Here is a 14,979-nt window from a genome sequence, read left to right as displayed (position 1 = left end):
AATGACACAGTACCTCTACCTTATTGTTAGTTACTTGGGACAAATACGTCCCTAGTTCTATACTAGCAATGAAATAAAGTACAGAGGGGAAAATACTACAATGAAATGGTAACTTTCTGTCAGATCTAGTGGTGTAAGACTATAGTCCTAACTACTAAGGAGGCTAAGGCAGGAATATTGCCTGGACCAAAGAGTTTGGGACCATGTTGGACAAAACAGTGAAAGCTAGCATTAAAAAAATAAGTTTCCTCATTTTTTCTTTACTTAGAGTTCAAATTCTCTATTGTAAAATTCTCCAGTCCTGTAAAAAGCTCAGTGGAGGAATAAAAAATACAGCTAAAAGCAAAATTCTGGAGATGAAATTGAAGAATGTATTCCAAAAGAAAGATGTAGCAGTATTTAAATTTCAGTTTCAATGACAAAGTAGAAGAAATGCGAAAGACAGTCAAATAATGATAAATGGCCTAAAACAAAAGTGATATTTTGATCAGAGAAATTCAGTAAGTCTAGACCTTGAGAAGAATTCTGATAATGAATCCAGAAATATAAAATGCATATATATATATATATATATATATATATATATATATATATATATATATATATATATTAGATTTTCCTATAAGAATGCCATGTGCGGGGCTGGGAAGGTGGCTCAGTGGTAGAGTGCTTGCCTTGCATGCTCGAGGCCCTGGGTTCGATTCCTTAGCACCACATAAGCAAAAAGAAAAAAGCTGGAAGTGGCGCTGTGGCTCAAGTGGCAGAGTGCTAGCTTTCAGCTGAAGACCTGAGGGACAGTGCCCAGGCCCAGAGTTCAGGCCCCATGACCGGACCCCCCCCCCAAAAAAAAAAAAAAAAGAATGCCATGTGCAATGAGGTGATCACTGTAATAATATCACCTAAAATCCTAGCTACCCAAATGTGTAAGTGTTCCTTAACATTTATCATTTGTTATCATGTTCTAGAAATAGAGGAGGTCCTAGGAATTAAAGGCCTATTTCCTGGCCTTAATAGAGATCTGCTGACTGGCCATTAACTTTTGCTTTTGTCTTAAGCAGATCTCAACCAGTAAGAAAACAACTGATATAAGCCTGTTCTACCATTAGCTAGTGAAGAAAGAGTCACAATAATTCTGCCCCTTTTTTCATTTATCTTTCAGTGAAACTTGGGAGCTGGCCTAACTCCCCTACCTAGTTACACAACTACTACTAGCTCTGTTACCAGCCTGAGCAAAAAGGTGACTAAAACATGGATCCTGATCAGAAAGGATTGCATCATGTAGTAGGTGAACTTAAAAAAATAATTTTAATGTAAGTGTACTAGGTGCTGTGGGGACAGTAAAGAGAGGGCCAAACTTGGGGGAACAAGGGAGGAATAGTGTCAGGATGATTTCCAGGAACAGAATACTAACAACTAGGCTAAGAATCTTAACTATGCATAGCCAGCTGACAGAGCTGAGGCAAACTCTAGTCAGAGGGAATTCTTATCCATTAGACCTCTATGCCTAAGCCTTCTGCTTCTCACACTGTACCCAATTATTCCCGCAATCATCTCCTAGAACTTCACTCTTGTCAACTTCAGCCATGCTTCCCTAGTCCACAGTTACTCGTGTTGATTCTCTCCTAGGTACTCATTCATTCTGAGCATGTGCTCTACTACTAAACTGTACCCCTCAACCAGACTTTCTATGTTATACAAAGTATCTGAACACTGTACTGGTCCATAAAATGGCCTCATTTTCCCAAAGTCTTCTCCAGTGCAACAATTTTCATTTGCCAGTAAAAGAGAAGCTGTCTTTCTCTTTCCCAGTGCTATTTTCAAATCAACCCTCCATCATCTAAATACAGCAACATTTTCTGAAACCCACACCATCCCCATATACCATATGCTTTCCCATCCATAACAGAGCAACCCTTAAGGATGCTCATCTGCCTTCTTAGCAGTGACTCAAGGCTCTTTTTGATATTAAATTGCCTATAATTGTTGTTGTTATATCTGTAACATCTATCAGTATCAGAGACAGTAAATTAGTTGTCAACTATTTACTGAATGCTGGTCCACACAGCATGTAAGAAAACATTTTTAAAATATTTTAAAAGCTGGGTGCCGGTGGCTCATGCCTGTAATCCTAGCTACTCAGGAGGCTGAGATCTGAGGATCATGGTTCAAAGCCAGCCCAGGCAGAAAAGTCTGTGAGACTCTGATCTCCAATAAACCACTAGAAAACCGGAAGTGGCACTGTGGCTCAAGAGGTAGAACGCTTGCCTTAGCTGAAGAGTGCAGGGACAGCACCCAGGCTCAGAGTTCAGGCCCCATGACCAACAACAACAACAACAACAACATCAACAACAACAACTATATACATGTATTTAAAAGTCACATATCCTATAAAAATCTGGATCTTTGGCTTCTCTTAAAAAAAACAAGCAAACAAACAGTTCTAACAATGCTGGGTTCCCATTCTCATGTAGCAAAAATTAGCTGCAGTAGACTTACAATGTTAGTCAGGCTATGTACTCCAGTCATGAAGTACATCCCAGTGTGAGACAGTGATAACTTCTGTTTACCATTACATCTATGGCTATTTTTCAAAAAAAAATTTTGTTACAATAAAATCAATCTATGAGTTTTAACATTTGAATAGACACATGTAACCACCAAACAATAAAGATATAGAACAACTAAGCAATGGCTCATGCCTGTAATCCTAGCTCTTCAGGAAGTTCAGACTGGAGGATCTCAGTTCAAAGCCAGTCCAAGTAGAAAAGTCTGTGAGATTCCATCTCAATTAACCAGTAAAATGCCAGACTGAAATTACAAAGATCTGCTACTGGAACACACACACACACACACACACACACACAAGATCCATCACACACACACACACACACAAGATCCATCACACACACACACACACACACACACACACACACAGAAAAGATCCATCACACACACACACACACACACACACACACACACACAGAGAAAAGATCCATCACCTTAAATAATACCCTTATACAGACATTTTGTAGTTATGCCTTTCTTACCTCTAACCCCTACAAACCACAGTGAGACACTGGGAACAGTGTCCTAATATGTGTTTGCTGACAGGGCTGAGAGCCCAGAGTCCAGAATAACAAAACTTCATAGTCTCTTCATCACACAGGAAGTGAATTGCTGGAAGGGGGCTAGATGTATTAAGACTAATAAGTCAGAGTGATTAGGTCCCTCTGTTTACCTCTAGCAAGAACAGAGCTCAGTGTTGTGTGTGCTTCCCTCATTCTCTGATGCACCTGGCAGTTATGTGAAGGCCTGGACATTTGTTGCCCCTAGGGGCACAAATTGGGTGGGTGTGGGCACATGGATCAAGTGGGCACCTGACCAGACTACAGGGAGAAAGCTCTCTACAGCCAACAGCATCTCTCAGTACACAAAGAAGGGACATTTCTACAGTTGAAAGCATCTCAGAAGCAGACAAGTGACCTTTCTACAAAACACTTCAACTAGTTTACCTTAACACTACTTAATTTGAGTAGTGTTGGGGATTAGGCCCAGTGATCTGAGCATTTGGGTGAATGCTTGGCTATTGATCTGTATTCCCTAGCTTAGAGGGAGAAATAACACTACACCCTGGCTGCTACACTATCTTGCCTGAACATTGAGACTATTTCAATCAAAAGACTACAAGTGATTAAAACTTCTAATCAATGGACTGGGAATGTGGCTCAGTATCTAGCATGCATAAGCTCTGGGTTTGATTTCTCAGTACCACATAAGCAGAAAAGCTGGAAGTGGTACTGTGGCTCAAGTGGTAGAGCACTTGCCTTGAGTTGAAGAGCTCAGGGACAGCACCCAGGTCCAGAGTTCAAGCCCCACAATGGATAAAAAAAAACAAACAAACTTGGGCTGGGAAGGTGGTTCAGTGGTAGAGTGCTTGCCTGGCATGCATGAGGCCCTGGGTTCAATTCCTTAGCACCACATAAACAGAAAAGGCCAGATGTGGCTCAAGTGGTAGCACGCTAGCCTTGACCTGAAGAGCTGACAGATAGCACCCAGCCCAGAGTTCGAGCCCCATGACTGACAAAAAAAAAAAAGTGGTATCAATGAAATAAAAAAGAATGTATGCAAACATATGAGTGAATGAATTAAAGAATCAAACTAACAGCTGTACAAACACAAAGAGAAAAACAAACAGTTGAATGAAGACAAGCCAGGATATGAAAGAATTCAATAGACAGAAATCCTGAAGAAAAAATCAAATTGAAATCCCATAAATAAAAAGTTTAAAACACAAATTTAAAAACAATTAAATGTCTTACTAATGGAATGGAATGAACTGAAAATACAGTATCAGGCTGGTTGCTGGCAGCTTATACCTGTAATCCTAACTACTCAGGCTATTTCCATTCAAGTTTTATTGCACATATAGTAAAGAATTGAAATATTTTTACCTGAAGGTCTCCAAGTTTCTTAGATGTTGGTGAAACGATAGTAAACAATCCATTGATTTGATGGGTTGGAGAAAGCTGAGCTAGGCCACTGATTTGAACTCTACCAATTGGAAGATGATCAGATTTGGTGATTACATCCAGCACCAACACAGCCATATCTAATCAGGAACAATTATAACATAGTCATATATATATATATATATATATATATATATATATATATACTTTTTTGTTTTTTTTAGGTAGATAGAGTTGTATACAATGAAACACTTTTTTTTTTGGGGGGGGGGTCCGGTCGTGGGGCCTGAACTCTGGGCCTGGGCGCTGTCCCTCAGCTATTCAGCTCCAGGCTAGTGCTCTACCGCTTGAGCCACAGTGCCACTTTTTCTTTTTGCTTATGTGGTGCTGAGGAATTGAACACAGGGCCTCATGCATGCAAGTCAAGCGCTCTACCACTGAGCCACCTTCCCAGCCCCCACTTTTTTTTTAACTTAAAACATTCATTTCCAATAAACTAGGCATGCACTTACCACACTATTTTGGGGTGGGGAGAGAAAGGGAGTCTGAGACCAAGATCAAAAGAACAATAGAGTTTTAGAAAAGAATGACAAGTAACTTGCACTAAAGAAAAAAGAGTACTGCTAAATATACATTTTAAGAATTGAGGCTTTGGTTTTGAAATACAATAACATATCTTAGTTCATTTATTATTATTCTAGTTTGAATTAGAGAAAGGGCTGCTCTTGCATAGCTCTAAACATCCTAGTTTTTTTGTTTGTTTGTTATTTGCCTACTCCTGGAAAGCATAATCTATGAAATGGGATCTAAGATCATTTTAAGACGTGTAACTTGTAGATTTTTTTCTTGCCAAAGTTGAGAAAACATTTCATTGTTACCATGCAGGACATATAATGAGAAGATCTGTGGTTGTGTATTTGCTCCAATAGTAATAAGCTCTTTTTGAGTAAAATAGGCATCAGATACTTCTCATCACTGCTGTGTGAGGAATTAGGGTACATGTAGATCACATAATAGAGTGTCCTCTCACAGAGTGTTGTAGAATGACTGTTACATGACTTCAGGCAAATTACTTAACAGACCATTGCCTCTTTGTTACCTAGTCAGACAGGTTTTCTTGAAAAAAAAAATCAAATGAATTAGTAGGTGCAAAGGAGCTTTGTAGACTATAAAACGACATTTACATGGGGAGTTAAGGGAAATGGATCAACATTTGCTGCCTATTTACTATTAGACAGGCTCTTCCATGTTCTATTAACTCTCTTTACAAACCTATGATTTTTAAGTACAGTTAGAGATAAAACAAGGTCTGAGAGTCATGTAACATATCTAAGTTCACTGAGCTTTAAAATGCTAGAACTGGGATAAAACTCAGTTTTACCCAATTATAAAGTGTACACTACTCTACTTCATTATCCACCATTCATTGTTTCCAGGAGAAAAGGCTTAATGTCTAACAACTTCTGATCTTTACCCTTCACTTTTGTTGTTGTAGAATTATCCCCAGGAAACTAGAGCTCTAAGATCTTAGAAACCTCTCAGTATCAAACAGCAATCTGATTCTAAAAACAGAGTTCAACCTCTAGATGGTCTATGTGTAAACCTGTATTCTTCCTATTCAAGATACCTTTTTTTAATGAATATCAAATCTCTCATTTGATAAATTATATAAAAATATCATGTAAGGATTTAAGTTTGGGGCTCGTAATACAAAAAGTATGAATCTTCTTAAATAAGCTTACCATAATAACTAAATTTATTTGTGAAATTATAATTGATAGAATTTTGATTTCTACTTGAGTCTCTCTCTTTTGATGATACTTGGATTTGAACTTGGGGCCTTATGCTTGCTAGGCAGATTTCTCCCACCTAAGTCATGCCCTTCAGCCCTTTTTTACCATCCTAGGTACATAGTAACATCTGTTACTGACAACCATAAGCATATGCTTTATGTCTACGTATTTGTCTAGAGCTAAAATGATAAAACAAAAACATACCTGTTAGATAAGAAGTAAACTGTTTTGGACCACAGCGAATAGCATAACGTGTTGTTGTTCTCACAGCTTTTGGTTCAGTCTGCAATGCATCCCTGGGGCAAAAGAGGGTTCCATCTGATGTTTCTCCCCACCATCTCACTCGGACAAGTACACAAGTGGGAGGCTTTGCAATCTTCCATATAACTTTATTAATAGTAAGTCTCAGAAAGCAGCGCAGCTGGCCTTCCACCAGAGGTGGCAGGCTTGTAGATGGTGAAATGTCACTCAAACCTATGGGAGAATCCAAGAACACAGAGTAATAATCTAGACTAAATATAAAAAACATAATTTGCCTTTTGAATAAAAACAAACATTTTAGTCTCTACAGAAAGCAAGCTTAACCTACCTATACTAGTATGTGAGAAGTAACTAGTAAATGAGACCATACAGTAACCTTGATAGTTCAAAAGTTTTCTGTTAATTATTACTGTCAATCTAATATTCATTAACTTTGATACTTATTAAATTTCATGACAAATCAAAATGTAATAAGGCAGTTAGTCATGACCCTTGCTGTCTTCTTTCCAATCAATATCTTTTCTGGAAACTATCTTTGAATGTTTAAAAACAAATACTACCTTTGATCTCTATAATAGAGAAAAGACCCATTATAAACTTCATGGATAATTTCAATATAAAAATTATATGCAGCCGGGCGCTGGTGGCTCACGCCTGTAATCCTAGCTACTCAGGAGGCTGAGATCTGAGGATCGCGGTTCAAAGCCAGCCCGGGCAGGAGAGACCGTGAGACTCCTATCTCCAATAAACCACCAGAAAACCGGAAGTGGCGCTGTAGCTCAAGTGGTAGAGCGCTCGCCTTGAGCTGAAGAGCTGAGGGACAGCGCCCAGGCCCAGAGTTCAAGCCCCACGACCGACAAAAAAAAAAAAAAAAAAAAAAAAAAATTATATGCATGTGTGTACATGAGTATTCCTGCATATACACATGCTGTAGCAAGGACAATCTTTTCTACAGTACTGTTACATTATTTCTACTTTGACTTTCCTCCTATCAACATTTTGACAAAGTGAACACCAGCATGTGGACACTCTTCCTTCTCAGAACCTCCTGGTATTAGGAAAGGCACTGCTTGAAAACTGTTTTAGTAAGTGAGACAACTCAGACAAGATTTATTCAGTTTATATATGCGAAGCTGTGGCCTATTATACAATCCTTGCTCCCAAGACCCCTATTCTCACTAAAGTGACTATAATGTAAAAATGCAGGGCCACCCGTTGGTTTTCTCTGTCACCATCCTGGGAGGCAGTTTTGTACTGATTTAATTTCCAATTTGGTGATTCTTACTGCAACTAACATTCTCCATTTCTTTGGCCAGCTTATTTTTCCTACACACTCATCATCTAAAGTCCCATAGGAAACCTTCATGCCTGTATCCCTTCTTCAAATCCTTCCACACCCTATCACTTCACCCTTTTTTTTTTCACTTCACCCTTTTTAATCTACTCTTTTACCATTCCCCTCCCCAATTTCTGCTCATAGTCTTCCACGTTTCATGATTAGAACCACTCCGTTCACTCAACTGACATTTACCAAATCCAATTTTGTTACAGTCCGGAGGGATCTAGTATTATATAAAACGTGATTGTTGCATGTTAGTCACCTTTACACTCCCCTCTCCAACTTACGTTTCATTCAGCCCCTGTGGACCTCCAATACCACACATGCACGCACACTCAGACATTTACTTTTGTTACCCCAAACACTCCTATACTTGTTGTCCTATCCGTACCCTTTAGCCTTCACCCATTCGCATTTATCACCTATTTTCTTTTAACCTCCCACCCCAGACGCTATTTCCTTTCTATTCTTTTCAAGGTCTGGTTCGCTGGTTAGACTCGCTTCCCTCCTTTTCTTTTTCTTTCCTAAAACTCGGTGGGGGCCTGTCTCCCTAATTACTCCCTAACAGGCATGCTCTATTATACTTTCCTCAACTTCTGATGGTTGTTTACCTCTCTTCTTGCGCCCATGGCTGCCCCCAGACCCAGGACCTTTTCGCTGTTTCATGATGAGCTGGGGCTCTTCTTCACTAGCTCAACTCGGGTCCCGGCACCTAAACCGTACCCTCCCTCCATCGCTCCCCAAGGCGCCGGTGTTCCCCAGCAACCGGAGCCGCTAAGCAGCCTGGGACACAGGAAGACGCGGCTCTTCCGCTAACAGTCTCCGGAAAAGGAAAGGGAAGGCGCCAAAAACCTCCTGCCAATAGACTGCAACACCCAGGATGCCTTGCTACCCTACCTCCGCGGGGTTGGCCCAAGGCATCTACGGTTGCGCAGGCGCAACGGGGTATTCCAACCGAAGACTCCATTGCCCAGTGTGCATTGCCTCATGGAGAGCTTCTTCTTCCGGCTAGGGTCCCGGAGTTCTCCACTAGGCCTCAGAGGGGGTCCGGAGACTTCGTTACCCAGTTTCCTTTGTGCGAGAGCTGTTGCGCACTTCCGGTGGAAGCGCCGAGACGAGGGGGTGGAGTTCGGAGCCGCCGGTGGGCGGTAGGCGTTGTTGCCAGTAAGCTGGGTGCTGTCCACAGGCGACCCGGCGTCGTTTGGGGAGTGAGCTGTGATCGCTTGGGCCGCACTCAGCCTGGGACGAAGCTCCGACAGTTCTGTGGTGGACTGGTTTGTCTTACCCTTCATGTCGGCCCTAGAGAAGAGCATGCACCTCGGCCACCTGCCCTCTCGCCCTCCTCTACCTGGCAGCGGGGGCGGTCAGAGTGGAGCCAAGATGCGAATGGGGTACGTGACTCGTGCCCCTTCCCCCTAGAGGCCCGGCCTCGGCCATTGGAGAAGGAGAGGCACGAAAAGGGAGGCTGAGAATTGTAGGAGATGTTGGCGGCGGCCTGGAGATGTTTAGATGAAGTAAAAGGCAGGTTTTGGTACTAGGGGAGGCGCCAAGGCAATAGAAATGGGAGGACAGATCTCGTTGACGGGAGAAGGGTATATGGGAAAGATTGGAGAGGCCGAGAGGATAATTTAAGGGACGGGGGGAGGAAACCCTAGGAGAAGGGATGGGAGAGGTAGAAGAAAGAGCAGAACAGTGCTGAGGTCGGGAGGGGAAGGGCGGGGGGGGGGGTGGAGGGAGAAGGGAGAGCGGGAGGGGATCTGCCGTGGAGCGATGAGGAAAATGGGAATGACTGAGGGAAAAGTTGAAGGGAAAGATTGACCAAGAGTAAGAGGACTGTGAGAACTGGATATCAGAAATGGAGAACATCTAAGGAAGAATTGGAGAAGGCTCTAGAGAGAGTTCCCAGATTCAGGGAGTGGGGGTGGGAGGGTGACTAGGAGGTTAGATCTCTAAGGGAGAACCCAGGAAGCGTGGGGAATAAGCCTAAGGAAAAGCAGAGAACATATCCCGGAAGACTGTTTTTTAAGTGTGTAGTCAAGATGTGCTGAGAAGCTGGGGCGTGGGTAGAGGGGCCGTGAAATGACCCCGAGGACCAAGTTCAGAGAGTGACCGTGGGCTCTAGAAATTGAGAAATGACTAGTAATAGTGTTTCGTGACTAAAAGCCCTGAAGAGGTAAGGCCTGAGAACATTGAAGAGGAAGATTTGAGCAATTGCTTTTTACTAGTCCAATAGGGGTGGGGAAAGCTATGTCTAAGACTGATCTGTTTCCTTGTTTAATCTGAGTCTCCCAGAAGCATCTCCCAGTAGCCGTTTACAATAAAAGTTTGGAGGAAAACCTCTGGAAAGGGAAGAGAACTGTGTTAAAGAGATAAGCTTTGGAAATTTAGGTCATTGAATAGCATGTGCCAGGTTAGGGGATAGTTGGGTGTTGAACATGGGAATGATAGGTGCTTAAAGGCAAAGAGAATTAAATAGGCCACGAGGGATTCGGTGGATATTTGTAGTAGTAATTCAGGGATTGCTGATTGTAAAGAGAAAAGGTATATGTACTGTATGTATTGCCATTCAAGAGATAGGTTGCTAGATATTCTTGGGGAAAGAACTGGAAGAGAGGTACCTAACATTCTGAAGAAATACAAGCAAAATAATAATAATGATGATGATGATGATGATGATGATACTTGGGGCTGGGAAGGTGGTTCAGTGGTAGAGTGTTTGCCTTGCATGCATGAGGCCCTGGGTTCCATTCCTGAGTACCATATAAGCAGAAAAAAAGGAAGTGGTACTGTGGCTCAAGTGGTGGAATGCTAGCCTCGAACTGAAGAGCTGAGGGGCAGTGCCCAGGCCCAGAGTTAAGGCCCATGACTGACCAAAAAAAAAAGATAAGGATATAAGATATGATACTGTGTAAATTGATTTTAGGAATGAAGAGTAAAGAGAATCCTGTAGAATAAAATAGAAGGCTTGAAAGGGTAGCAATAGTGGCTGGAAAACCCAGAAACTAGTTGGATTTTTTTTTTCCTATGCTACATAGAAAACTACAACAGAGGAAGGTAGGCCTTCCTTACAAGGCTATACATAAGGTAAAATAAAAATTGTTTTAGTTTTAAAGGCAGAAAAGTTGGACTACCTTATGAATAATAAGCCTGCATATTGACCCTTAACAGGTTATTTGAAAAAATTAATATAGATCAAAACATTAATATAAAATAGAAACTAGAGGTGTGGCTCAAGTGGTAGAGTGCCATGGTCAAAAAAGTGGAGCAGGAGCAAGAGGCCCTGAGTTCAAGCCCCAGAACTGGTACGTGCATGCATATACACACACCCCATAAAATAATTAGATTTGATTTAGTTCCTTTTTTTGGTGTTAATGGGATTGGAACTTGCACTTGTCAGATGAGCATTTTACTACTTGAGCCATATCTCCAACCTAGTTTTTTTTTTTTAATATTTATCATAGTTGTTGCCCTTTTTTGGAAGGGGGAAGAGTGGGAGAGGGTCTTCCTATGTAGCACAAGCCAGCCTGAAACTCAAGATCCTGCTTCAGTTTTCTGAGTGCTGAGCTTATAGGCATGTGCCATCATGCCCAGATTAGTTACTTCCTTTATTCAACTAAAATTTGACTCTTCACTACAATATTTTTGTAGTTATATAAAAATATTACCTTTTTAATATTTATACATGCTTCAGATAAGTTTGGGTAGAGTTCAGCTTCTTACTTAGTTAAAGCAAGTTCTCTAAAGATGAAGGGGTAGAGAAGGGGAATGCCAAGAGAAAATAAAGGGAAAATCTAATAAGGCTGCATGATTGTTAGTAAACATTCTTCAAGTAAATGTGTTGTTCTTTTTTATTTAGGTTAGCTGCTTATTCTAGAAAAGAAGATTCTTTAGAAATATCCTGTTTTAATCATAGAATTATATAGAGAAAACAGATATTGGTCAATTTTATGTGGTCCTTAAGTGGCTTGTTTTCCTGTACTTTTTCTACTTATTGGTACATAAATAGTCCTTATGTAACTCTATATATGCTCATGGTAATATAGACTCCTCGACCACCAAATCATAAAGCTAAAAGAGAACATATGAATGATCTCATTTCATCTCTACATCACATTAGTTGAAGGACCTGAGACTCAGAAGCAGGGGAAATATTTTGTCTTAATAAATGTGGAAACCAAGACTCAAATAACCTTGGCATTAATGTAGAAGCTTTGTGGTTGGACTCTAAGGATTAGGTCTCTGAGACTTTTTTTTTTTGTCAGTCCTGGGGCTTGAACTCAGGGCCTGAGCACTGTCCTTAAGCTTCTTTTGCTCAAGGCTAGCATTCTACCACTTGAGCCACAGTGCTACTTCTGGGTTTTTCTGTGTATGTGGTACTGAGGAATCCAACCCAGGGCCTCATGCATGCTAGGCAAGCACTCTACCACTAAGCCACATTCTCAGTCCTACCGAGACTCAGTTTTTAGAAACATAATTTTAGTTGCATATGTTATTCCTCTGCAAATACTCTAGGATTCATTCTCTTTCTTGGTCTTGATTTATGGTATCTCATTTCCATCAATTTCAGAGCTTTCTTTTTTATTTCTACTTCTGTTCACTTTTTTCCCCTTCTTTTTCCACTTCTCTATCCATACATACTCTAAGAGACTTAGACTCTTCATGACTTAGACTCTTCATAATCTTTTCCCTCCATTTTTCCTAAATCTTATTTATGTATTTATGTGTGTTTGCGTATTCAGATTTTATTTTTCTTGAGTAATTCATCTTTAATGTAGATATATTTTTTTTGCAGAATTTAAAGCCATGCTTGAAACATAATAGAAGTAAGAATTGAAACATAATGTGAAATAAGAATTGGGTTAGATGATTTCCAATAGCCTAATGCAAATTGTATGTAGTTTTTAGAGTCTTAAAGTCTGCTTCTATAAGAAGACCTTTTTACTAGTAATAAATTCTCTAAACTACCACCTTCATCCAGCCATCTGGTTGCCTTCTTTCCATTCTCTTCAAAGTACTGCTAATGAAGACATTTAAAAAGCAGTGGTGCCTTGATTTAAATGACTGTCTACAATTAAAGTTCAGTATTTAGCTTCCACCTCAAGATTCTAAGTCTGGAGAATTTGTGACAACAATGACTAAGACTGCTACTGTGCAGTAGTTCATGACTCATCAATAACTTATAACAGACTCGGCAGCCAAGTCAGTGTTCCAAGTACATTGGGCCAATTTTGATTTGAGGCATTTATTTGAAAACATGCAACTTATATTTCTTATTCCTTATTCTCTCAGGGTGAAAATCTCTTCCATCATTCTCTTCTTGCCTTAATAATTGGTCATATAATTTTGTTAGATTTGGAGATGTTCTCCTAGTAGGCCTTGATCATCAAACTTTAGGCAAGCTGCATATGCTTTATGCTTTATGCTCCCTTGGACCTCTGTGGATGCGACCCCTCTCTGGCCAACTGTCTTGTTTCTCAAGACTATGAACTTACTGAGGATAATTATGTCTGAATTTCCCTGGAGCTTTGTTTTGTATACTGGCTACTTAAGTGCTGATGAGAAGAAACCCAAAATCTTGGATGTGTTTATCCCCATTCCATGAAAACATCCTTATTTTCCCACCAGTTTCATTAAGGTAGTATAACTGAAGTGATATTTGCCTTTTTTCCTGAAAGCTTTTTTTTTTTTTTTTTTTTTGGGTCTGGTCATGGGGCCTGAACTCTGGGCCTGGGCGCTGTCCCTCAGCTCTTCAGCTCAAGACTAGCACTCTACCACTTGAGCCATAGTGCCACTTCCGGCTTTTTTCTTATTGCTTATGTGGTGCTGGGGAATCGAACCCAGGGCCTCAGGCATGCAAGGCAAGCACTCTACCACTGAGCCACCTTCCCAGCCCCTGAAAGCTTTTTATACTTCTTTATAGAAGTATAGAATAATCTACCTCATTTCAAGACTAGCTTTTAGGTAATTTGAGATTTAAATTAGTCATATGGTTGAAAGTCATGCATATAACTGGTCTCTTTATTCTGAACTTATTTCTGTTAATTCTATTTTATGAAAATTTGATCATTTATTCCTTCTTTGATTCCCCAATCATAAAGCAAGTCCCTCAATAAGAGATAAATATCTATTAACAATTTTTTTTTTTTTTGGGTCCGGTCATGGGGCCTGAACTCTGGGCCTGGGCGCTGTCCCTCAGCTCTTCAGCTCAAGGCTAGCGCTCTACCACTTGAGCCACAGCACCACTTCCAGCTTTTTTTTTTCTTTTTGCTTATATGGTGCTGAGGAATCGAACCCAGGGCCTCAGGCATGCAAGGCAAGCGCTCTACCACCGAGCTACCTTCCCAGCCCATCTATTAACAATTATTTTCAAACTAACTTTGTTAGTTTTTTTTTCCCCTTACCTAGTTTATCTTATTTTCTGGGTGAAGAATATTTTCTAAGAGGGGTGGCACCTCCTTGGTAACTGTCAAGTTTAGGGACCATAGTGAGCAGTCTACATTTATCTGTCTATTGTGTGGGAACTGGAGCTTGAAGTCAGGATCTCATACTATCACTTGGCTTTTTCTACTCAAAGCTGGTGCTTTTCCACTTGAGCCACACCTCCACTTTTGACATCTTATTGGGTAATTGGAAATATGAGTCTCATGGACTTTATCACCCTCATTGGCTTTGATTTTTTTTTTTTTTTTTGTTTGTCGGTCGTGAGGCTTGGGGCTTGGGCGCTGTCCCTGCGCACTTCAGCTCAAGGCGAGCACTCTACCGCTTGAGCCACAGCACCACCTCTGGTTTTCTGGTGGTTTATTGGAGATAAGAGTTTCATGGACTTCCTGCCCAGACTGGCTTTGAACTGTGATCCTCAGATTTCAGCCTCCTGAGTAGCTAGGATTACAGGCATGAGCCACCGGCACCTGGCCTCATTGGCTTTGATTTTTGATCTTCATGTCTCAGCCTAGTAGCTGGGGATTACAGGCATATCCACCATTGCTTGACAATGGTCTGTGTTTAAAGAGTAGCATAAAAAGCTCTCAGACAATATCATTTGCTCAATTTAAAAATTCTGGTACTGAATCCCTACAACTAAACTACACCCCCAGTCTACCCAAATGTTTTGGTTCAT

The 14,979-nt window shown here is 40.8% G+C and overlaps 2 protein-coding genes across 5 annotated transcripts in view; one reads left to right on the top strand and one right to left on the bottom strand.

Annotated features, from left to right (window-relative positions):
• The window catches only part of C2cd3 (C2 domain containing 3 centriole elongation regulator), a 115,697-nt gene extending 107,055 nt beyond the window's left edge, over positions 1–8,642 (bottom strand). For all 4 annotated transcript variants that reach the window (XM_070035022.1, XM_070035023.1, XM_070035024.1 and 1 more), the window contains exons 1-3: positions 8,474–8,642; positions 6,467–6,736; positions 4,452–4,609 (exon numbers count right to left, since the gene is read on the bottom strand). In XM_070035022.1, the coding sequence (XP_069891123.1) occupies positions 4,452–4,609; positions 6,467–6,736; positions 8,474–8,528 (483 nt within the window). In that variant the 5' untranslated portion in view covers positions 8,529–8,642. The remainder of the gene's footprint in view (positions 1–4,451; positions 4,610–6,466; positions 6,737–8,473) is intronic.
• Positions 8,643–8,874: 232 nt separating this feature from the next.
• The window catches only part of Ppme1 (protein phosphatase methylesterase 1), a 49,611-nt gene continuing 43,506 nt past the window's right edge, over positions 8,875–14,979 (top strand). Inside the window, exon 1 of the mRNA XM_070035021.1 lies at positions 8,875–9,253. Within this exon, the coding sequence (XP_069891122.1) occupies positions 9,153–9,253 (101 nt within the window). The 5' untranslated portion in view covers positions 8,875–9,152. The remainder of the gene's footprint in view (positions 9,254–14,979) is intronic.

The sequence above is a fragment of the Dipodomys merriami genome, unplaced genomic scaffold, assembly GCF_024711535.1.
Source record: "Dipodomys merriami isolate MVZ:Mamm:240054 unplaced genomic scaffold, mDipMer1.0.p SCAF_25, whole genome shotgun sequence".
Lineage (NCBI taxonomy): Eukaryota > Metazoa > Chordata > Mammalia > Rodentia > Heteromyidae > Dipodomys > Dipodomys merriami.
The sequence above is the reverse complement of the archived record's forward strand: the minus strand, read 5'-3'. Positions and strand labels throughout refer to the sequence as shown.